General features: G+C 42.5%; 1 protein-coding gene across 1 annotated transcript in view; it reads right to left on the reverse strand.

Annotated features, from left to right (window-relative positions):
• RALGAPA2 (Ral GTPase activating protein catalytic subunit alpha 2) overlaps positions 1–25,594 on the reverse strand; it is a 317,987-nt gene that overhangs the window by 281,922 nt on the left and 10,471 nt on the right. Inside the window, 2 exon segments of the mRNA XM_034641613.1 lie at positions 7,867–7,919; positions 12,924–13,034. Of these exon segments, the coding sequence (XP_034497504.1) occupies positions 7,867–7,919; positions 12,924–13,034 (164 nt within the window).

Below are 25,594 nucleotides of genomic sequence, written 5' to 3' on the forward strand. Positions count from 1 at the left end.
CCCCTGAAGCTCCCCACAGATCATCGGACTCTCTGGGTAGCTCACCTGCTGCAGTCTGCTCCTAGTACCCATGCCTTCCCAACCTCTATCTCCCCCACCGAAGCAAGGGAGAAGAAGAAACAGCATACATCTTCCTGAAATGACATGCAAGTATTTTCTTTATCTTGGGGTGAGGGGAGCGAGTGCAGGGAAGATGGGAGCTGTGATGGGGAGATGAAGTACTACTTAATTTGGCCATTATTTAAAGTATTATTTTCATCCTAAAACTAAGCATGAGAAGAGTAGACTGAATTTGTGCGTGCCTTTTCAATTTCATGTTTGCATAAGGCCACTTTGGAACCATGCTTCCCCCCAGCCAATGGCACTTTGGTAACAAAGCTTGAGAAACCAAGGGAAACCATTTCAGCAATACCCTAAACCTTAAGTCCCCTGCTCTACGAGGACACAAATGTGCTAAGGTTTTAGCCAAGTGTTCAACAAAGAGAAATAAAGTAACAAGGCTCTGTTGATAGACTATCGAGCTTCTGTGTCCTATCAGCAGCCACTAGGCACATGAAGCTATTTAATTTTAAAATGTAAATCAAATGAGATTACTTAAAATTAANAATGAGATGACTTAAAATTAGAACTTCAGTCAGTCAGTCACAATAGCCACATTTCAAGCACTGAGCAGCCCACATAGCTAGTGGTTACCTAATTGGATAGCACCGATACAGAACATTCCCATCATTGCAGAGAGTTCTACTGAACAGAGCTGCCCTACAGAAAAAGCAACCGCCATGTTTAGATCTGCAAAGGCTAGTCAGAGTCAAGTTGATTTAATATTGAAAACTAAACGGAAGCATGCAATTAAATTTCATGCTAAAAGACTTGCCTGTGAACTTCCTGATTTGTAGTGTCCTAGGTTGGTAGAGCTGCAAGAGACCTCAGGGCTATCCAGCCCCAGTCCTTCCCATTACAGACATGGAAGCCAAGGTAAAGAAAGGGCCAGTACCCATCTCAAGGCCCACAGCTCAGCAGGATCAACGCCTGATCTAAAGCTACCTTCTTCCTATTTCTTTTAACCAGAGAGTTTTAGGTGAGGAAGGAAAATGTTTTTAACATAAAAATAACAAATAACCCCATGGGAGGTGAGAATTTAAGAGGCTTTAATCCAAGGATAAATATAAACAGGTGCAAGTCACTGCTGGAGTGGGAGCCGGGGTGGGGGCTACAACAGATTACACATAATGGTTGCTAGCCTGAGAAACTTTACAGTCTCATTAGGAAGCTAAGGCAGAGCCACCTTCAGGCAAAACTGAGAACATCCAGCTAGAATGAAATGGTAACACAGGAGTGTATTGTACAAGTTCACAGAAAAAAATGGGCACCTCTAGCTGGAGTTGCCAGAAGAAATCAGTGGGTCTGAACAGAGCCAGGAAGTAGGAGCCAGAGGACGAGGAGAGCAAAGGGCAGTCCCCAACAAGAGAATTGCATAAACCAGGAGGCAGAAGTAAAACTATGCAAAAAGAGGTAAAGGGGCAGTAAGCAACTCAGAATGTGTGTGAGAGAGCACCTCCACAGAACAACACCCCCAACAACATGTAAAAGAAAAACAGGCGGGGACCCTGCAGGGGTTCAGTGTTAGCCCAGTTCAGGCCACACTATAGCAAGTTATAAAGAACCTGTGCAGGTCTCTAGGAACAAAAAAACGGCTTCTTGAATCTGGTGGGGTAATTTGGATAAATCTAAAACTAAGCAGTCTAGAAGTCAAATGTCCTGTATATCTGTGATGCCTAACTCTGTGATCTTTGAAAACAGATAAATGAGTAGTATTCAGAGGTCAGAACATGTATAAACCTTGAAATTAAACCTCTCCTGTCAATGTATTTTTTAATTGGGGTGAGGGGGTGGAGGAAAGGAAACGCCTTGCTATCAAATTCTAGAATTTTCTTAACCATAAATGGATAACTCCAAACAAATGCATTTCTGTACCAAACAACAAGGCAGACATCTTGAAACAATATCTCCGTATGAACTATATGCACTCATTTTCTGTATTCTTGATGCTCTGACATCTGGAACCTTGCTGACCTCCCAGGGACTGCCCCTCCCAGGGTTAGCCAAGTTCTACACACATGCTTTTAACAGGCAAACCAACCAACCCAAAATCCATTCCCACAACCACCTCCTTTTATGGGCTCTCAGACTTGGGACACTCTCCCCCTGCTCAAATCACCTGAGGACTAGGAACTAGACCACTAGGGGCCCCCTCTAGAGCCCAGAGCCTGCTAAAATTATTCCAACTATCCAATCCTAAACCTGCTTTAGCTTGCTTACCTTGCCTTGCCCATTCCTTCCCTCAAAAACCACAATGAAGACTCCCTCCCTCGGCTCCCCCCTCTTTGCCTGCTCTCTGTGTGCTCTCTGATTCCCTCTTCATAACCCTGCTGGCAGGCCATGCCTCCTGTTTCTATTGTACTCCTGTGCAGTACAGTAAACATTTCTTCCTTCATGGCAATCATTTTCATGTCTGTGTGCCTGTCTTATCACACCAGATTAAAACAAATCCCATGTACCATTGAAACCACCTCTCAACTACCAAATACAGAAGGTTCTCAAAGTTATTTGACCTTGAAGCCCATTCACCAGGTGCCTTACATTTCTACACCAGCCCTCCTTTTTCTGTGCAGGTACCGACCTCAAGGGCTGCCACCAAAAGTATCACTTCTACAAACGGCCATTCAGAATTTTCTGTGACTCAGAAGGTCATTACTGGAGCTCTGGCATAAGTCCATTGTTACCAGTGGACACTTCCGCTAGTATGAAATGTAATGTATGCTCAATGAGGACAGGGGCTTCTGTCTGACTTGCCCACCGCCATATCTCCAGCACCTAGAAATGTGCGTGAAACACGTAGCTGGCATCCAATAAATGTGTGTAATAAATTAATGACCTATACAAAAATAGATTCATATTGGTAGATGTGGCCTATGCAATACAGCTTCAAAAGCAGGAGAGTACTGAGACTCCTACATGGAAGGCGGTATGGCACTGAGTTAAGAAAATGGGATCTACAATCAGACCAGAGGTTAAATCTCTATCTACCATTTGATAGATGTGCAATCTTGGACACGTCACCTATAAAAACAAAGACCCCAGTCTTCCATTGATGAAAATTGGGAAGACAGAATCCACTTCAGAAGGAAAGGATGACACAGGATGGCCATGTACAACACTTACATTGTGGTCAAGATGGCAATGTAAATTCATTTTATGGGGTCCCGTCATCCCCCACTGCCATTTGAAACACATGACAATGATAGATGAAATATATTTTTAAAAGAAGAGTGAAATTAACAAGTGAACCTCAGTAGGAAAAAAAAAAAAGGTGACAAACATCCCCATGAAGCATCAACCACAGAAACTCCAAGTGATGCACAGATTTGAAGCTGCAGGCAACGGTGGCTGCAGATAACTGCAAGCAGTACCAGTGCTCCCGTTGGCTACAGAGACTGACAGAAAGGGCTGCTCGCTGCCTGAAACCGCAACTTCAGCTGAGCTGGCAGCCTTGATTGCACACCACTTGCTTCATCAGAGCACTGTAAGGTCTCCAGTAGCTCATGACATCTAAACACTACTGCCTCCCTTTGCAAAGGTTCCCTTCCGGATCGCCCCTGACTTACAGAGACAGGCAGCAGGTCTCCCTACACACTCTCCTTCCGAACCTTCCAAACTCTCTCATCTCTCTGCTTTCTTCCAATCCATGTTTTATGTATAAGCTATCTTCACATGAGATCCCTTCTGTGATTGAACATGTCTTAATAATTCTACCTCTTGTAAAGAAAGCCTTCCCCAATTATTTACACCTTGATAAGTATTTACCCCTGAATCCTCATAAACCATCTCTTTACATGGCACTAACTTGTAGAAAGTAGCAACGAAGTTACTTAATTTTCAGAATGGACCATACAAATTACAACCTACCTTCTAAAGCCAGAGACAGAAAGAGAACATAAGCATAAACAAAAGTAATGTTGGTTCGTTATTCATTCATATTTACTATGCAAAATGAAACTTTTATGAAGCTTTGAATAATATATATTTGTTCTATTATAAAGGCAACTAATCCTCTGTACATGGTAATGTATCTGTAATAACACCTTCCCTAATCTAGAATTTCTGGATGCGAGGAGGGGGTATTAAAACCTCCTGTGTGGGAAGTATATAGGACTACAGTCCCTGACGGGCTTTCCTGCTGCAGGACGACACTTGCAATTAGTGACAGCAAATGTAATTCTCAAAACATTGCTGGGCTTTAGAGGATATTAGGAAACTAACAAAGGACTTAAAAAACGGCAGGAAAGGAAGTAAGAAGGAGGAAGCTGACAGAAAAAAAGTAAGCCAAAACCTGATCTACTCTAAGCAACAAGCTCAAGAGAAACAATTCAGGATGCCAGAGAACTAATGTCAATTTCACTGCAGGATCTGTAGATGTCTGTGCCCTTCAGACCCCAGTTCCCACCACATGGTCAATTTGACGAACTACATTTGAGATTCCCTTAATAAACCAGGACCCTCAAATGGAGCCAAAGTGGTCCCAACCAAGAACACTCCCAGCCCCCTGGCAAAAGAAACACAAGCCCTCCAGAAAAACACAGGACTGAAACAGATTAAATCTAGGTTCAACTAAATCTGATCTCAAAATCCCATCACAAAGCACGCAAGAAAAGAAGCCATTGTGAGAGAGAACAGATCTAGGCAAACTAAAGACTTTAGATACTGGAATGATCAGATACAGAATATGAACTATTACATTTTAAATGTTTAAGAACACAAAAGAGGTCTAAAAATGAAGAAGGACCAAGGGCCTATCAAAAGCAACAGAACAAATATGAACACTGAACTTAAGGAAGTTAAAACATGAAACAAAAATCATTGAGATGTAAAACACAACAGAATGGTTGAGCAGCAGATGAGCTCCAAATGAAGGAGTCCCTGCCCTGCATGGAAGAACTGAAGACATTCCCCGGAATGCAACACAAGAAGGCAGGGAAAGAGCACGAAAGCCAGCTTGAGAGACATGGAGAGCAGATCTAGGTTTAAATAAGGATCCTGGGAAGTACACCAGAAGGACAGAGAAGAGTCAACATCTGAGAAGACAGCAGCTGAGCATTATACAGAATTGATAAATGTTCTGAACCCAGAAATACAGGAAATGCACAGATACCAAGCAAGACAAGAAATCTTCAACTAGACATTTTGTGGGGAAACTACAGAACACCAGAGACTAAGAAAAAGATTTTAAGAGAAGCCAGAGAGAAAAGGTACTGAAAGGAACAATGAGATGGGGAACAGAGTTGAAAAGCTACTGCAGTGGTACGAGAAGCTAGTAAAACCCTATATGTAAAGGGGGACACAAGTAACTTTTACTGCCACTACTGCTAATATGGTGCCTAATATACATAACAACTGAAGACAATGAAATTAATCCAGAGCAGAATAAACTGAAAGAATTATGACCCTCAAAAGAAGGGTCATGACAAAAAATTTTAAAACTCTGGGGATCAAAAATTCTTAGAATTCCTCAAATTCTTAGAAAAATACATAATTTACCAAACATGAATCAAGCAAAAAAGAACACCTGAATAATCCTAAAATAAACCTAGAATTATTAAAGAAATTAAACAAGTGGTTAAAATCTTCCAATTAAAAACAAAACAAAAAAGCACCAGTTTCAGAAGGTTTTTACAATAAATACTAAAAAACATTCTAGGAAGAGATCATTCCAATCTTATCCAAACAATTTTATAAAATAGAAAAAGAAATGCTTCACACCAGGTTCTACAAACTTTATATAACAAGATCATTCAGAAACAATGTGAGGAAGGGAAATTTAGGCCAATCATAGTTGTGAACATAGGTCCAAAAATGCAATATATTAGCCTCTAAAATTCAGAACTACAACTCACCACATTTATATTCAGGAAGAATCCACACATGGTATCTCAGTTAATGCAGAAAAAAGTATATATTTGGAAACTTCAAAACCTATCTAGGACTTTTTATAAATCTTACCAAACTAGAAATAGAAGCAAACAATCTGATAAAGTGTATCTACTGAAAATTTACAGAAAACTTCATAAACAAAACATCAGGAGGCAGGGGAAGCCCTGAATGATAAAACATTAACAGAACTCTTTAAATCAGAAGCAGGATGACCGTCCTTGTTGTGTCTATTTACCCACATACTGGAGGGCCAGGCCAGCAGTGTAAGACAAGAAAACAAACTAATTGGCAAGCTTGTCATTATTCACAGCCAATCTGACTGTCCACCAAGAAAACACACGAACAAAAAATCTGCAGACAATATGCTGGAATTAAAAAAATCATACATACTCACTTAATCCAGCAGTGGGAATGGAATGAATGAACTTGAGCTAAATTCACAAACAGGGATAAACCTCGGAAATACCGTTGAATGTAAACAGCAAGCCACAGATGATTATGCACCATGTGAGACCATTTTTATTATACTCAAAACCAAACAAAACTGCACAATGCATTGTTTAGGGATACGAATACTTGTGGTAAAAACCCTTTTTAAAAAAGAAGGATCATGGCATAATGCAGAGGAGTGGCTGCCTTCAGAGGAGAAAAAGAACAGGATCAAGGGGAAGCACCCAAGTAGCTTCTAGTTCTTAAAATGAGGCGGGGGGGGGGACGGTGTCAAGAGAAGGGGCTTCAGAACTATGCCTCATAACTTGCATATATGTTATAGATTCTTTAGTAAATGGATCAACTGCTACATAAATAAGACAATTTAAATTAATGGGATAGTTCAAACAAATGATGGTTAGTAGGTACATATTTAAGTGACAGGCTTAATTAAAGCTCCTGTTAAAGACAGCTCCTCTGTACAAATTTCATTCACAGGAGGGTTACCACAGGAAACACAATAACCACCATAAAATAAGCAGTGAATCAATGTCTCTTACTCTGGGGAAGGAGTACAGCCCTTTAAGGAGAGAAAGGGGAACCATAGTCACTGAGGGCCAGCCAGGAGCCAAGTACTGGGCAGGAGGTCTTCAGATCTGTTTTATTCCACAAACCCAAAAAGCCCCTGGAGAGCTTTCTCCCCTGGATTCTCCCTCCAGCCAGCTCTGCAACAAATATACATTAGGCCTTCCTTTTATTGTCATAAAGTTGATCACATATCAACCTAAGCACATGTCTCTTCAAACCATGAATAATTTCTAGATAACCAACAATTAACTTTCAGAACCTACAATTTAGTTCTAGTGTAGCTCTCAAGGTATCAGTAATCTGGCCACTTGTCTAATACATGTGGACAAGAGAGACTGTAAGCTTACTAGATCAAGAACCACAAACAAACATACTGTTCCAACTTTGAAAAGAATATGTGATCACACATGGACACACAGACACATACAAAGATTGCAATCTCACTAGTAGTCAGGAACAACATATTAAAAACAGTGGGTTTTCAACATGTCAGTTTGAGCATATACACACACAAAAAAATCATCTCCAGTGTTGGTTAGGGAAATTTACACACAACTTCCATAAAAGTTTCCATATAAATTTATATGACCTTTTCAAAAACAATTTGGCAATATCAGTATTTAAATGTGGATACATTTCCATCTAATAACTTCACATCTAGGTAACCCTACGGGAAAAATTCTCCCACATGTTTGCAAAAAAATTAAAAATCATAAGAATATTCTTCGCAGCATTGTTTGTAAAAGTGGAAGGAAGGAAATACATGTCCATCATTTTTTATGTCTTCAAGTAAAATTAGAGCTAAAGTACCACATTTTCAACAAGAATCTTAAAAGCTAAATGAATTTAACAAAAACTTACTTCAAAAAGAAAGAGGATGGAGTCCAGCTCCTCCCTTTGTGACTTATTATTCCCTGGAATATATAAAAAAAAAAATAGTTATCATGACAATGTGCACATTTTAAGATATTAAAAATTATGTTATCTTGAAAACACTGAAGCTTGAACACACACTCATTTATTCAAAAACTACCAGGAGGTAGCATGGAACTCCTGTCGGGAATGTAGATAAACACCCAAGCCACAGCACCTGAGTCCACACCTAGCAGAGCCACTCTTCGCTAGCTGTTTAACCACAGCCTCCACGTTTTCCAAATCACTGTCAACCCGTGGAATGCAATTTATTTGTTTCTCAATTACTTATGAGCTCAAATTATGAAGGAATGCACAGCAGATGCAAAGAAAGAGTTCTAGCTTTTTTGATGTGAAGAGGCACAGAGCAGTCATAACGATGAAAAGCCACGCATGTCTTCAGGTCACGTGCACTGTCCTTTTGACAGTGACAATAAGAGAAAATACAAAACCTACAGCACCCAGTTACATTTATTGTCCAGTCTCTCTGCCGGGGGCCCTGCGGTAAGAGCTTGCCATTCAGCATCTAACTTGGGAAGTGGTAAACCTTTTCTGCAAAGGGCCAGGGTGTGTATGCTTTAGGCCCCTCTTGTAATCATTTAACGCTGCCATGATGGTGCAAAAGCAGCCATGGGTAACACATAAATGCACTGGGTATGGCTGTGTCCAACAACTTATTTGTAAAGACAAGCAGTCAGCTCTTAAGTTCTGGACCCCTGATCTAACGGAATCCCCACAGCTCTAGGAAGTAAGGTAAGATGGCATTCGTTCATTGAACAAATACTAAAGAATGCCTCTGTGTCAGAGATTCTTCCAGGCCCAGAGGATACAGGAGTGATACAAAACACAAAAAAACCATGCCCTGAGGAAGCTTGAATTCTGGCAGGAGGAGGCATTCAGTAAATGAGAAAACCGAGAGGAAAGGCTAATGGGGAATGCCCAAACAGGTAGTATTCAATTCTGACCAGGGAAGTACACCTTGCTGATAAGATGACATCTGAGCAAAGTTCTGAAACAGGTAAGGAAGAGAAACACATGGACATTTGGGGGTAAAGAAATAAGCCATATGGATATTTGGGAGAAATTTGTTCCGGGCAGAGGGATTGGACAGTGTAAAGTCCTTGTGACTGAGCAAGTCTGGCATGGTCTGGAAACAGCGAGAAGGCCCTAGAGTCTACAGCGAAGGGGGAGAATGGCTGCAGGTGAAGTTAGAAAACCAGTACGGTAAAGGCTGGCAGGTAGGTGGGGCCTGAGGCCACTCTAATGAGTTCCACAACTGGGAAGCTATTTGAGGGTGTGGAGTCATATATAAAGCATCACTCCAGCTGCTCTTCTGAAGAGACTCTGCCAGGGATTGGGGGGGAATGGGTCACAAGTGTAGAAAGGGGAAGACCATTTCTGAGGCTAACTGCAATAATCTGGGTGAGGATAATGGGAGCACCAGCAATACCATCAGAGGCAGTGAGAAGAGTCCAATGACTCTGGATGTATTTTGAAGGTAGAGCCAATAAACTCGGGTTTTGGCCTAAGTAACGGAAGGCTGATGTTATCACAAGATAATTTCATGATTCAGAGCAAACATTTTCCTTCTTTCTGTTGTTTTGGTATATTTTCTTCCTGGTACTCCAATCAAAACACAAACTGTATTAAAGGCAAGAAACTTTAAAATCTCAATCCTATTTTTATTGGTTCTTCATTATGATTCTTTGTAGCGGACTGCAAGAATGCAGAGATTTTCCCTCTCCTAGCAAGAGATGTCTATTTCTCCATTTGCATCAGAGGGGAATGTAACTTGTTCTGGTCAATGTGACATTAACAAATGTGAAGCAAGCATGAGTTTGAAAAACCTTATGCACCAGCTAAGCTTGGAACCCTATGGCCAACATGTAAAGGAGCTCAAGATAGCCTGCAAGCATGGAGTGCCCGGGTCAACAGCGTGCCAACCACAAGACACGTAAACGAGGCCATCTACCACCAGCTGATGTGAGAGGCATGTGCAAGCCTAAACCAGAAGAACTACCCAATAAACCCAGAAAATCGTAAGCAAAATGACTGGTTGTTTTATTAAGGCACTTAGTTTTGGGATGGTTTGTAACACAATTTGTTATGCAGCACAAACTAACTGATACACTCTTGAACAACTACATTTTTTTCTAAAAGGACAGAGGGAGTAAAAGGGGAAAGGAGGAACAGAGAAGCCTTTAAAATGGGGTTTTTTGGTTTAAGGCTTTTTTTAAAACAAGGGATTCTAATATCTTTCTTTGCTATTTTGATTACCCATAATATCACACTTTTTTCCTCCACACACCTGTGAAAAAAAGTTAAGTGGAGCAAAACTAGGAAACAGGAAAAAAGTCAGATTGTTTCATATTTGAATTTTCTAACAATTTGGGAAAAAATTAAGCTCAAGATTTATGGCAATTTATCACTCACAGGGGAAAAAACTGAGCCATTCATTGAAAAACAAAAAACACAACCCCCTGTTGACATCCTTGGGCATGTGCCTGTATCTGACTTAATGACTGTCTAGAACCTGGAGCATTCTGTAAGACTCTGAGCCATCTGGTCCGTGTCTGAGACTACCACAGTGCCTTGCACCACGTTCTTTCCCCTCCGTGCCTGACGTCTGCCTTAGGTTCTGCAGAAGCAGTCAGGCCATCCATACATTGCTCTCTGCATCCTCTTCTGTATACCTGACCCTACATCAGCCCACATTCCCCACCATCTTGCACCATCGGTTATCTCCCTTTAGTCAGCCTGCAAACAGGTAAATGTAGCCTGTAAAACCCTCCCCTGACCAAGCTATGCCTTGAGTTACAATCCCGTCTTCACCATCAAACCTTCTAAAAGGGCATTCTTGTGTGTAGCCTCCAGTCTCACCCACACTCACTCCATCTCTCTGTCTGGCTTAGGATCCCACTACTCACCTAGATTTTTCTTTCAGTGCTCAGTGACAACCTCCTTGATGCACTAGCACTTCCTAACCCAGCTGCTCCACAACTTTTGCATTCTTAAACGTTCCCAACATTTCATTCCTTGAAATTCTCTCTTCTCTGGGTTTCTGTGACAAAATGCTTTCCTGGCATCGAAGCCCCTTCCCAGCGCCATACACTACTCCTGTTCTTTCCTCTTTATCTGCCCAATAAAAGAAGCAGTTACCCCAAATCCTTAACTGTCACTCTCTCTATGAAGAATACATCCCTTGGCAACATTATGATTGCACCTCTCTTCTCCCACGGCCCCATTCCTACATTTTTACTGCCCAGCCAGAACCCACATTTGGGTGTCCCATGGGCACCACAACTCAGACTGCCCAAAGCTGCACTCATCCTCCTACCTCCCGAACCTAGCTCCCCTCCAGAGTTCCCACTACTGTTATGGCAGTTTATGAACCAGACTCAACAATCTGAAAGCATATATGCGTCCCTATGCCCACGGCAGCGTGACTTAAAATAGCTGAGATATGGAAGCAGCCCAAGTGTCCATCAATAGAAGAACAAGTGGTACATACATACAAGGGTATATTACTCCATACCATAAAAAAGTACGAGATCTTGATATTTATAACAGCATGGAAGTACCTAGAGGTATTATGCTAAGCGAAATAAGTCAGAGAAAGACAAATGCCGTATGATTTCACTCACATGTATAATCTAAAAAAAACAAAACAAGTGAATAAGCAAGCAAACAAAAAGCAGAATCAAACCTATAAATACAGAGAACAAACTGATGGTTGTAAGAAGGAAGGGGGTAGAGGGATGGGTGAAATGGGTGACGGGGAGTGGGAGGTACGGGCTTCCAGTTATGGAATGAACACGTCACGGGGATGAAACGCACAGCCTATTGAATACAGTCAGTGCTACTATAATAGTGCTGTACGGGTACAGATGGCAGCTACGTTTGTGATGAGCAAATCACTACGTTGTACATCGGAAACTATCGTGATACTGTGTGTCAACTATACTCAAGTAAAAGAAATATTTTTTTATAAATAAAACTGAGGTAGAAATAATTGTGCTAACATGTAAGGATTAACAAAATAGACTACATAAATAAGAAGGTGATGATGGCAGCTAATATTTACTGAGCACATATTATGTGCCATACTCTGTCCTGAAATCCCAGGATNGTGCCATACTCTGCCCTGAAATCCCAGGATACATATTAACCTGTTTGAGGCTGACAGGAGAAAGCTGAGTCAGAGAGAGGTGAAGTAACTTGACCAAGGAGCAACAGCTGGGAGAAGAGCGCCAGGATCCAAACCCAGTCTAGCTCCCCAGGCTACACTATCCTGTCACCTAAATACAGAGCAGATTGTGCAGTGTGACATTACTGGGATGATTTTTCAAAGAACATTTTATACAAGTATATGAGGGTGTAACCATAAGCAAATATAAACATAATACATTAATAACACATACAGAAAGAAATGCAACGAACTTTTAATAGTGGTTGCATGCAGAACAGGACTGGGGGTCTGGGCAAAACATACGGTTCAATTTTCATTTCCAACCCTTTACTTTTTTTTAAAGATTTTATGTATGTATTTGACAGAGAGAAAGTGCACAAGCAGGTGGAGCGGCAGGCAGAGGGAGAGGGAGAAGCAGACTCCCTAGGATCTTGACCTGAGCCGAAGGCAGACACTTAACTGACTGGGCCACCCAGGTGCCCCATTTCAAACCCTTTAGTGGAGTCTGAATTTTTTCATAGTATGCACATATTACTTTTTCTTTTTAAGTAAATTATTCCTGTGGAACTCACGCCTTCTGTGGGTTTCTCCTTCCATTTTCCCTGTAGCCATCGGTTGTTCAAATAACAGCTGTATAAGAGAAAGTTCCAGGGAAACAAAGATGCTAACCATCGTGATCTCCCAGCTTTGCTAAGAGTCTGGCAAGAAAGGAAGCTTAAAAGCATATAACTTGTGGCCCATGACACATACAACCTCTAAAACTTTCTGAATGTTAAACAAATTTTGTATATAAAAAAAATTTTGTAGAAATGCTTACCTTTTAATTTCAAACTATTTTCCAGTGTTATAAAATTTTCATAGAAGATGAAATATATCTGAGAATAGTTGGTCTCAAAAAACTGCTTAAGATCACTTGCATCCACATTATCTGAAAAGAAAAAGTTACCAGTATGACAATAATCTTATACAACTATCAGAATTCACAAACAACCTTTTCAGAAATGAAGGAAAGTAAAAATTAGATTTATACCCCTATGAGACAAAACAGAACTATGAAAACAGTATCCCAATCCAATTGTTCTCCACGAAGAGACCTTAGTTGGCATAGGGCCCCTCCCCCACAGGCAGACCCCCTGCAGGAGACTGATCCAAGGGCAAAGGGCATCAGAGCCATGGGGGCACAGCACTCAAAGACCAGATAGAAGGCCAGAGGTTAGTACAGGACTGGGGAGAAACAAGATGCCTTCCTGTTGGGGGTGGGGAATAGAAGTTCACAGAGGAGGTGGCTATTGACATAGGCCATAAAGAGGGATGGGTTTACACATCTGAAAAACAATGTTGCTACTGGAGTCCTATATGGTGTGGTCTTCTCCTCCCTCCCAGCTGACCTGAGAGGAGTTCAAGAGAATTAGCAGGCACTCCCCAGCACATCCACCCACTCCCACCCGGGCCACTGGTCAAGCCTTCCCTCCAGCTTCCGGGTGAGCTGTTCCACTCCTGTGTGGACACGGGGAGGCCCACCATGTGTTCTCGAGTTGCCCTGAGCAGTGTTTCTTCCTGTTGCACCAGGCGTGCTCAACCAGGGACTGCAGCTAGAAAGGCAAGTTGTGCAGGGAGCTTAGCCCAGCCATAACAGCTGGGGCCCAGCAGCAACAGAGCCACTTCATCCAGGGGCCCGATTACCCCTCACAACTCTGGTCAGAGTACTTATCCACTGTCAACACACCTTTGTACATTTTCCTTAGCAAACAGGTTGTTTGTGCCTTTTACAACAGGGTCCTGACCAAGGTCTTAGCTCTTGGGAACAACACACTAATCATCTTGGGAAAATTAAGTACAGCTTCTTTAAATTCTGCAAGGATTACTCAAGAAACAAATGTGCTGCTATTTAATCTATGATAAAGTGGATTCAATTGAATTTTGGGGCCCTAATACTGTGATGATATGTGAAAACATCCATTACTATATTTAAGTTCTATAAACTAATGTTGGTGAATATAAGAAGTTGTTTTCCTCTGAGAACCATATGGGGCGTTTCATTCAGGAAAAAAAACAAAACCAAAAACCAAAAACAAAAACAAAAAAAACACCGGACCTGGTCTTTGAAATAATGTACATGAGGTTTTTATAAAGTCATACCAGCTGCCAATTTCACATTGTACTTTCTGCCCCAAAATAAAAGCACAGAGCAGTTCAAGTTCTTAGTAACTAACAAATTTACTTGCATGAAGGCAGGTAGCAAAGAAACTAGTATTATCATTCTTATGAGCTACATAATCTTACCAAGGAATCCTTGAGTGCCTTCCACAGAATGCCTGCTTCCAAGAAAGGATTCTGTTTGCTTTCACTCCAGTAAGAACTGCTGGCCCACCCACCACTCACTCCTTCCTCTGAAGCATACTTCACTGGCCAGCTCCTATTGACATTCACTGGTAGCCAAAACATTCCCAACCTACCCAGAGATCAAGTCAGTACCTCTGCCATTGCCCCACCAGCTGGTTCTCCCTGGGTCACAAAACATATCTCACTTTACTTAATTCCTGATGGAATCCCTCCAGATGGAACTGACTTAATTCTGAACAAGATGCTAGCAACCCAACAGAACCCTCAGTCCATCCCATGCGTCATTATGTCCCCTACATCTAGCACAGTATTTATCTAGCTCAATATTTCCGAGAATGAGTGCAATAAGAGAAACAGCCGGTAACATATATGTATGTTAATAACAATGATAGGATAATGGCCACAACGTGCAAACCATTAATTAGATCATATGCCTATAGGAAAGAAATGGACTAACCCACTTTCAAATCCTGGATAGGATCAAGAAAGAGATTTCACCACTCTGCTGAGGACTCTAGATTTCACTCTGCAAAGCTTTACTCTCAAAGCCTGTTGCCAGCTGGATTTCTCTACGTGAGGGTCTGCAAGGCTCCTCAAATCAAATGTGTCCAAAGTAAAGTACTGTTCTCCCTTCAAATTCTGTTCTTCCATCAGGCCCCGTTACCCACCCAGCTGCTGGTCATCCCAGGTTCTTCTCACTCCTTCACAGCCCATCTCCGGGGTGTCAGTTCCACCTCCAACATGCTCCACCCTGGGTACTTCATGCCCTCCACGGCTCTGCCCGGCATACGTCACCATGAATCCTTACCCAGGCTACAACATGTCCTCTGCCTGGGCTCCTGCTTCCACTCCTCCCCTCCACAGGCCATCCTCCACCATGCAGTCAGCAGAAAGACTGAACACTATAAATCAAACCAGGGCATTTGTTCATTCAAAACCTCCCAGTGGCCTCCAGTAGTACTTAAAATCCAAACTCCTGACCACAGCCTACAAGGCTGTGCGTAGTTTCCTCCATTCAATGCCAACTTCATTTCATAGCACTCTGTCCTTCACACCCTACCCTCCGGCCACTGTGGCTTCTTTCTATTCCCCAAACTTCTCAAACGCATTCTCCATCTGGGACACCTCTTGTATGCCGTCCCCAGGCCCAGATCCCCATATGGCTCATTCCCTTTCATCCTTCAGAACTGCAATCACACATTAACCTCTTCAAAGAAATCCAAAAGTGCTCCTGTATGTTACTTTTCACATGCTTTCCAATCGCCCTGCCTTCTTCCTTCACAGGCTCTGCAACGGCTGGATGCCTGACTGCTCACCATACAATGGACACACAATGCCATAAGCAAGCAGTTTCCCTGGCACTGAGGATGTGGGTGCACTGACACAGCAAGATGGCACAGCGAAGTTACTGGGTGATCGATGACTCCCTTATCTTTCCTGGGTCCCCCTGGGTCCATCAGAGATACTCCAAAAGAGCTACCTGAACAAAGAGGGTTCTAGTCAAGGTTGAGGCGCACGCATACAGACTGAGGTGCTCTCATGAAACCAAAGGCCAGGTAATAGCCACCTTCCTCCTCAGCCATTCTGTATCTTTCTTGTGGATGAGGCATGGATGGGACAGAGCTTCAAGTACTCACCATCAAGACCATTAGATACCTTTCAGGTAACCTGATACAAAGGGAAACTAAGAGCACGACATCTGTAACGTATTCAGTTTTATTTATAAATATGACGACTGCTCACTGGTCTAGAAGCCCTCTTCACATCCCTCCTACAGCTCTTAAGATTCTTTGAAATTCTCTTATGTATTCATTTCCTTCTTCACTGACTGACACGCCACTAGAATGGAAGCTGCATAACGCCAGGAATCTCATCCGATTTTTTCACTGCTCTACTCCCAGCCCCAGGAACAGAGCTTGGTACCCAAAAGGTACTCAAGGCATATTTGTTAAATGAATACACAAACAATAAGTATTAAATATTTTCTATCTCTAAGTCAATAGCTGGAAGAACTGATTTATCTGACTGTTTAAAATCAAGACTCATCAGATGAATATTTAAAAGTAAGCCTAGCCCTTGAAGGAGGCCACAGACACTGGAATTTAACATCCTGCAAAAGGGAACACAAGAAAGTAAGAAAGGGCTGATTTTTAACAAGGCTAACTTCAGGAAGCATAGAGACAAGGAGGAAGCCTTCATTCTGAAAAAAAGATGAACAACGACAAAAACAACTATGACCAGAAACATCCTTTAGACAGGCATTCTTTACTCATTCATTTGAACATTACTGAGCCAGTACCCATTCCAACTTGCCTTGAGCCAAGTGCTAGGAAATTCAAAGACAGTAAGACACAGGGCCTTTGAGGGTACAGAGGTAAACAAGTAATGCAAAAGGTACCATGACCAAAGCTTATGCAGGGCATCAAAGCAGGGAGTAAACAAAGCCACTTGGGGAGGCTGGGAATGTTAACAATGCTATACATTTAGACTTTAAAAGACACTTTCAGGAATTTTTTTTAAAGATTTTATTTATTTATTCGATAGAGATAGAGACAGGCAGCAAGAGTGGGAACATAAGCAGAGGGAGTGGGAGAGGAAGAAGCAGGCTCATAGCGGAGGAGCCTGACGTGGGGCTCGATCCCATAACGCCGGGATCACGCCCTGAGCCGAAGGCAGACGCTTAACCGCTGTGCCACCCAGGCGCCCCAAGGAATTTCTTTTTTTTGACCCTCACCCATAAACCTGTGAGGTAGATGGGGGAGGTGTGATCAAGATAAAGAAACCACAGGTTCTAGATCTCCCGTGACCTGCCCAAGGTAACACAGTCCGACACAGATGTGGGCAGAACTCCTATCTGGCCTGCCAACTCAAATCTGAACCACACAAAGGCCTCAGAGACAAGGGTGAATAAATCAAAACCAGAAATCAGGTCAGGAATATATAAAAATACTCGTCACCCGGGAATGCAAAAGAGGAGGAAGATAAGTAGACAGGTGAGAAATGATGGGAGTGAGTGGCACTGAAAGTCAAACTGCCAATTTCCCCATGAAGAAGCTCATTGCAGTCCCCTCCCATAGCACTCATGGTGAGCAGTAAGGAAGAGAGATGGGGGACAAGTGCTGAACAAAAGAGCTCAGGCCTCAAACCGCCTGTGGGGTGGTGACTTTCAGCATTGGGCACAGGCACAACAGCACACTGCCTTACTGTCATCACAAAGCCCAGAGAAGTACATTCAAACTAACCACAGAGAAACAACCAGCAGATTACCTTTACAAAGCTAGGGGTCATTCCTGATTTTTTTTTCTTTTTGTTTTTTTAGATTTAATTTATTTAATTGAGAGAGAGAAAGAACACAAGCCAGGGGAGAGGCAGAGGGAGAGAGAGAAGCAGCCTCCCCACTGAGCAGGGAGCCTGATGCAGGGCTGGATCCCAGGACCCTGAGATCATGACCTGAATCCACGGCAGACGCTTAGTAGAGTTAGTCACCCAGGCTACCCCATTCCTGAATTTTTAAAGAAATCTTTAATTTCTCATTCTCCTTTACCACCAACCAAGAGCCAATAAACCGTTCCTATTATTTTTGCATTTTATCCAGAAAATAATCTATAAACCACACCAAAAGCTACCCTCTCCCACTCCTTTGTCCAGCTAAAACCTCTTGTTGACAATTATTTCTCCCTATTTAGCTGAAAGGCAATAGCAAAGGTTGAGGGCAAAAACCTCCAGAGCAGACTGCCTGGGTAAAGTCTAGAGGCTACAGGGCCTTGGACAAGTTTTTTTTTAAGCACTCTCTGCCTCAATTTCAATCCCAGCAATGGGGCCACTAATTGTTCCTTCAGCATAGGACTCCCGTGGGGATAAAATCAGCTTGTCAGAGTGCTTTCAGCATTATATAAATGTTAGTTGTTGTGTAATTACCTAGCTCCTGACAAAGGCCGTCTCACTAGGTGGGAGTAACCAGCTTCACCTACCTGTGAAGCCATAAAACTCAATGACTCATGAAACTCATACACTTAATGAGACTGGACTTTTTAAATGGCACTTGATCCCAATACAGCAATAACCACTAACAACAAACAAACCTATGAAAGCAATGGGATTATCCCTCCATTTCCTTCCACATATAATCCTTTTCAATACCATTTCTACTCCTTTTTAATTGAGAGGATCATAATAGAGCCTCATGAAAACCTGCTTCAGCAGACCCCAGGAAGCACCAAAGGAAGGGGAAAGATCCATATCCCACTCGGGAGCCCCAGTGGAAACCCTCAAAAGGAATAAGAAGCTCAGTTCAGTTCATCCCCAGTAGGGAATTACCCCCCCATCCGTCCTACTGATCCATCCCTCCAGCTGCCCCCCCAACCAGAGAACTAAGAACCTTCCCAGCCCTGCCTACACATCCACATGTAGATAAAGAGGGTATCATCTACAATTTTACTCAAATTCCCCAGACAATGGCACTGAAAGTATGATGCTCCAGATTACAGGCTTTTATACAGAAAAAGGGGAAATAAACATTCAAGGAGAACTTGACAACTTAAATAAAACATAATTTAGAAACAGTGAGAACAGTTATGGACTCTGAGAAACAAACTGAGGGCTTCAGAGGGGAGGGAGGTGGGGGAATGGGATAGGCTGGTGATGGGTAGTAAGGAGGGCACATATTGCATGGTGCACTGGGTGTTATATGCAACTAATGAATCATCGAACTTTACATCAAAAAAAATAAAATTAAATTAAAATTAAAAATTAAAAAAATAGAAACAGTGAGAACAAGGAAAATAAACTAGTCAGACATAAGACAAAAACCACTGACAAAGGTAAATGTCATTAGTAATGCACTGCTACTTAAAAGCTAGTATGACTGGTGATTTCACCTTTTAACAACTGCCTTGGTCCTTGTCCTCTTTCCCTCTTGTGGTAGTTTGTAAAAACGCCACAAATTATTCTCTACCTGAAGCCACACATTTGGATGATGCACACCCGCAAATGATTTGGGGCAATCGGTCATGAGAAATATGACCCAGTGGTGGCTGGAGAACCTCACGTAGTGTCTGGTCGAAGGGATAGGAGGAAACTCATGGAGCAGAGCTGGACCCAACCCATAGTGGAGCCAACCCCAAGCAACCGGCAGCCAGAGGCAGAACCACCCCAACCAATGCAGGCTGGTGAGGAAGAGAAATAGACACTTGTTGCCATAAGGCCTATGTAAGCCATGAGGTTTGGGAGGGGCTGTTATTCAACACTATTGTGGAAATGTTGATGGGGAAGAAGAAACTCATCACCAAGCAGCTTCGCTGGCATGAAGGCCAGCAAGCCCATGAAGAGATGCCCCCTAAGTATAACAGTATAAGGAAAAGCAGAAAAAATGGATCTGAATAATGGAGGCTGCCCATCGTTACAAACTTTCTGTCAACAGTAATCCATGCCAACCAGGGTGCAGGCAAGACTCCTTTTCCTGACACTGGCCAATAGATTTTAGAACTTCTGTGTGTGCAGTACAACTGTGCTAAGCACAGATGAATGACCTGGAGCTTCGTACCTGGTAAGGAGTAAAATCCACACAATGAAGCCCTTTCGAGACTTAGCAAGTAATCAGGTCAGAAGACAGCAGGTATGCTGATTGTACTTCAGTGGTAAATCAACATTTTTATCATCATCATTATTATTAAAGAGAAATACACATCTGAAAAATGCATCTATTCACAGACCTGAAAGTGGCCCTTGTACTGATGATACGCAATTGCAAAATCCTGTTGTGGATGAAATATTAACTTAAATGGCAGATGAAAGGCTAGGTAAGCCCAGTACATCAGGGCTCTGAAAGGAGACGTGGTTAAGGACATGGTGTGAGAAGGCTGGTGGAAAAAGGTGAATCAGGAGTTGGGCCTAGTCATCCCCCAAAGTCAGGTTGCAGGTAAGGACACCTGGCGTGACACCACACACCCCCAACACTCCATCATGCAAAGTTATTTCGGGAAGTTCTGCAAAGCCTTAAGAACTCAGAGTTCAAAGTCCATTCTGCAAACACACTTTTTCTGATGCCATAAAGACTTCAAATTTCAGAAAAACTCTCTCAAGTGCTATGTCTTCAATCCACATCCACTTTTAGGTATAAACATCATTGGACATATTGGACAGGGAATTACTCCTGGAGACATCCAGAAGTTAAGCAATAATGTACTGAAGATAACCATGACTCCGCCCCACCCCAAAATAAAGGGAGGCCCTTGCTCCTGCACAACACCCAGCCCCTATTCCTCACCTCCCCACCACAAGATGCCTGACACCAGACTCAATCAATAGACAACCGTTAGACCAGGCACACACCAGGGATATCCCCTCTGGCCTTCCCCCTGGTTTCCATCCATGTCCCCAGAAATCCAAGTTTCCCACATGACCCACATCTCTAACTTCCCCTCCATACAGTGCTGGGCATCACCTAATGTCACCCCAGCTTCCTAACCACAACTCTTCCACCCCCTATATCCAGTAAAGCTTACCAAATCCCCTCTCCTGCACCACATCCCTTCTGCCTCCACCTAAAACCTGGAGTCCCCTGAGGGGACTGCTTCCCTATAGACTATCAGGTAAGCCCTTCATTATCCTACACCACATACCGCCTGGCCCAAGATGAGGTGGGCATCCTCCCTGCTCGCCACTGCAACATCCAGACCATGGCAGTGCTTCCCCTCACCCACACCAATACTTCCTTGCTACTCATACAACCAGTCTGCATGCTAACGAGCCCACCCACCCGAGCTGCACACAGTCTTTCACTCACCCCAGCATGCTCTCTGAAGATTTCAGGGCCTGGCTCACTCTTTGTCTTGTAACTAGCACTGATTTCAGCATTTACAAAGGTCATGCCTGACTTACTCACACCCAAGAGGCTGTCTTCCACCCCCTCTCCCACCATGCCTGTCTGCAGCACAGCCTAGACCCAGGCACTGCTTGTTACCACCCCACATTTGGGGTCCCAGTTTCGTTCCTCTCTTCTGTCACCTGCCATTTCTCCTTGTCCCTGCTCACCCCTTCTAGAAAGATAATTCCAACAACTCTTCAACCCTATCAGATCCTTGAACCCAACGACCCCACCATCTGATCACTATCTATGCTTCTTAAGTCTTCACTTTCTTTTTCCCCAATTTGGTTTCCGCAGCCCATCTTTTTAATCAGCCCTCGTACATTGACCTCCAATGCCCTCCCTTTCCCCTTTCCATATTCCCTCAAGAGAACCCCAGTCTCAGTTTCAATCTTGAATCAATTGAACAGATTTATGTGCTCACAAGCCATGTGCTAGACATAAAAAAGGATTTTTTAAAACTGTTTTAAATATTGAATACATAAGTGAAAGAATAGGTTTCATAAATATGTAACTTGTGATATATAATAAAAAATAAACAAACACTTTAAACCCACCCACCCAACCAAGCATCCAAGCCAATCAGGGTTTTGCCCCACCATTCAAGTGAGCCGCATCCACACTGTTAATCCAATTTTCAGTCCTCTCCAGGGGCAACACCATATACACACGTGCCTCTATGCCCAAACACCATCAGCCTGGCCCAAGAGAAGGAAACGGCCCCTAGAACCCTGGCATAATGATTCTGGAAGCATACCGGGGCCTAAAATATATATTCCTATTTGCAAAAAGTGAACCAAACTCATCTTTTAGCTTGGCTGAGAGTTTTCTTTCTTGCATACATTATAGCCATGTTGTATATACCAGATACAGTGCAAAATTTTAAATTCTTCCCTAAAAATATACATGTATCCAAAATTTTACCATGATTGGTGATTCACTTCCATAGATATTCTCCATAGCATTTAAACTAAAAAGTAAGAGTGGCCTGGAGAGACACTGTTGGTTTCCCTCCAGCCCCCCACTTCACCCACTCCCACAGACAGACATTTCCTCTTCCTAACAGAGGCCCTAACTGTTCAGGGCTCATCCTCCCCCACAAAGTCATGTCCTTCAGGGAGGCTGGCCTATCCCTGGCCCTAGGAGGTAGGACCTGATGCTGCTTGAGCCAATTACAGTGCCAACACGCCCCTTGCCAGTGATATGTTTTGGCCCAAGCCTGTGACCCAACACTGTTCAATAAGAAATGGGAAGAATTCTGATGGCCATGCCGGGAAAAGATCCATTGTTTTTAAAGAGACACAAAGAAGAAGCTTTTCCTCTTTTCCTGCCTCTGGATGTTGTTCTACCTGGGTGCAATGCTTGTGAGGGCTGCAGGCATTTTGCCACCTTGAGGACAAGCCTGCCACACTGAGGACACTAAGGATGACAAGGCAGGGTGGCAGAGAGAGTCTGGACCCTCAACATCACAGAACTGCTGAGTGAATTAGCTGGCTCTGGGCCCACCCTGAATTGCCTTGGGGCTGCTTTTATAAGACAAAAAAAAATTCCTTATCATTTGCATTTGGGTTTTCTGTTACCTGCATCCAAAAACATTCTTGGAAATACCAAAATAAAACCTGACAGTTGAACAGGAAACAATTATCACTATGAGTGAAGAGGTTGTAAAAAATATCCATCCTACTAAGATGGATTCTTTTCACTTCTTTATGCCTATAAGGTAAACTACGTCTAGAAAGCAAAATTCTTACAAGTCAGATATTAACACTTCGTTATCCAGGACTGACAGTCCACACGTAAAAGTAATTCTATATAAAGATGTATCCCAATTACACAGCGCTAAAGTTTCAAAAACTAGAGCTATTTTATTTAAACATTTTCACATACATTTCTCAAATACAGGATCCGAAGACTTTCTTTTTAACCAATATGAAGTTCCAATATAACAAAACATAAATATATACCAATGAAATACAATGCTTAAATCAAATGTGCTTCATATACATTTTAATATACCTATTCCTTCGGTAGAATCAAGTTGCATCACACTTTTTAAGTCAATGCAAAACTGCTTCTACTTTTCTTGATCTGAATTGGGGCTAGCCTATATTACAGTCAAAATCCCTCACCAGGGAGTCATTGGTAGAAATAAGACAGATAAAGCAAGAGCTAGCTGGTAACCTCTACCTGCACCCATCTCCAACAACTAAGGAAGCAGAAAAGTGGTGATGACGGCAGAGAGAGCCATCTTACTTATGTCAAATAATTATTAATAATTATAGTAATGGCTTACAAAAAGAGCTCTGAATACATTAACTTAATTAAACCTCTAGTAGCCGTAGGAAGCAGGTAATGTCCTTATGGCCAGTGGTTGGTCAGGGAGGTTAGGTCACTGCCAGACTCCAACCCAGGCAGTCAGGCTCCCACACTGCTCCTCTAAATCCAACGTTAACAGGAAGTGACAGAGGAAGCACAGGGAACCATAACTCGAAACATGATTTTATTTTTTAAAGATTTTATTGATTCATTTGAGATACAGAAAGAGAGAGACAGAACGAGTGGGGGAGGGACAGAAAGAGAGGGAGAGCGAAAGCAGACTCCCTGCTGAGTGGGTAGCATGACACAGGGCTGGATCCCAGGACCCCAAGATCATGACCTGCGCTGGGCAGATGCTTAGCCAACTGAGCCACCTCGGCGCCCCGGAAACATGACTTTTTTTAAACACATAGATCTGGTTGAAGTCACAGAACTAAAGAGTTACGAAATCTAAAAGTGGACCCAGAAGTTGGTTCATTGAGGACACCAAAGTCAGCTTGCAAGTGAAATGACCTTCCTCCTGGACTGGTTAAAAAGGTGGTCTTTCTATGAAGTTACCTCAGCAAAAGCTGAAATACTCTTCCCCAAGGGCCTCTCTTTACCTCCAGAAATCCATCACAATGTCCCCCAACCTGTCAGCAGCTACAAACATGGTCCCCGGCATACCTTACACAAGAAACCAAAGGCCTCTGGTCACCAGGCTGCCACTTTTCTCACTTCCGGGCCTCAATCTGCTAGCAGCATGGGAAGGCCAGAAACGCACAACCTGAGGATGGGCGGCACGTAATTTGTTATACAAGTCCAGTGGGACGTAAGACGGCCATTTAAGTATTATGTAAGTCTTCACTTACGGATGTGGAAAAATATCCAAGGAGTGTTAAGTCAAAAATCTAGGGCTAGACCATGCATGATGACTATTCATATAAAACTGTGTTTATATGTGTTGCACACCCAAAACAGACACAGAGAGAGGGAGAGAGAGACAGAGAAGAGGATGCACGTAAGCAAGAGCAAGCACAGAAAACAAGCATAGAAAACAATGGTCATTAGAGGATCGCAGAATTTGAAGAGCTTTCTCATACTTAAATTATTTTTTGTATCATTCAAAAGTTTATACTGACTACATTAAATTTCATAACCAAAAAAAACTATGTGCAACAACATGGATGGACCTTGAAGGCTTTATGCTAAAAGAAATAAGTCAGACAAAGACAAATATATATTCAATGATCTCACCCGTACATGGAATGAATGAATGAATGAATGAATGAACGAACAAATGAAAGAAAGAAAGCCAGCCAGCCAAACTCATCGAAAAAGAAATCAGACTTGCTGCTACCAGAGGGGAAGTAGGATGGGAGGGAGAACTAAAGAAAGGGGGAAAAAATAAATACACACACACACACACACACACACACACCTATTTTTCATTTTGGGGGGAAAAAAAAGCTGCCAGAGTGTTTTGGAAAGAGATCTTTTTCAGACATTTTTCAAAGCCTATTTACCATAAAAAAGAAAAGAACAACTCAGCAAACACGACACCAGACTATAATGTTCTCCAAACTTGTCTTACTCTCCAATTTTGAACTACACTCAAGACCCACACAATATATTAAATAGTATCTTCACCAAGAACAATGCCCCCCCAAACAGCAAATAACTTAAATTTCTTCTGTCCAACACTGTAATTAAACTTATTCTATAACACATATGTTGTAGATAATGCCCCGTAATGACCTATTTATAGAGAAATTTTGCTGTCATTAGGGAATGCTATGTTTCTCTAATTGTCATTTACCAAAAAGTGTAGAAAAATAATAGAGCCAGGCAGAAAGAAATTATCTCTGTACAGCCACTCAATAACTTGCACTGAGTTAAGGACAACCACATGCGTGACACCCCTGAATGGAAAAGGTGATGACATTTCCTATCGTGATAGGGTTCATTTACAAGACCTGGCGGCC

The sequence above is a fragment of the Ailuropoda melanoleuca genome, chromosome 13 (assembly GCF_002007445.2).
Source record: "Ailuropoda melanoleuca isolate Jingjing chromosome 13, ASM200744v2, whole genome shotgun sequence".
Taxonomy (NCBI): Eukaryota; Metazoa; Chordata; class Mammalia; order Carnivora; family Ursidae; genus Ailuropoda; species Ailuropoda melanoleuca.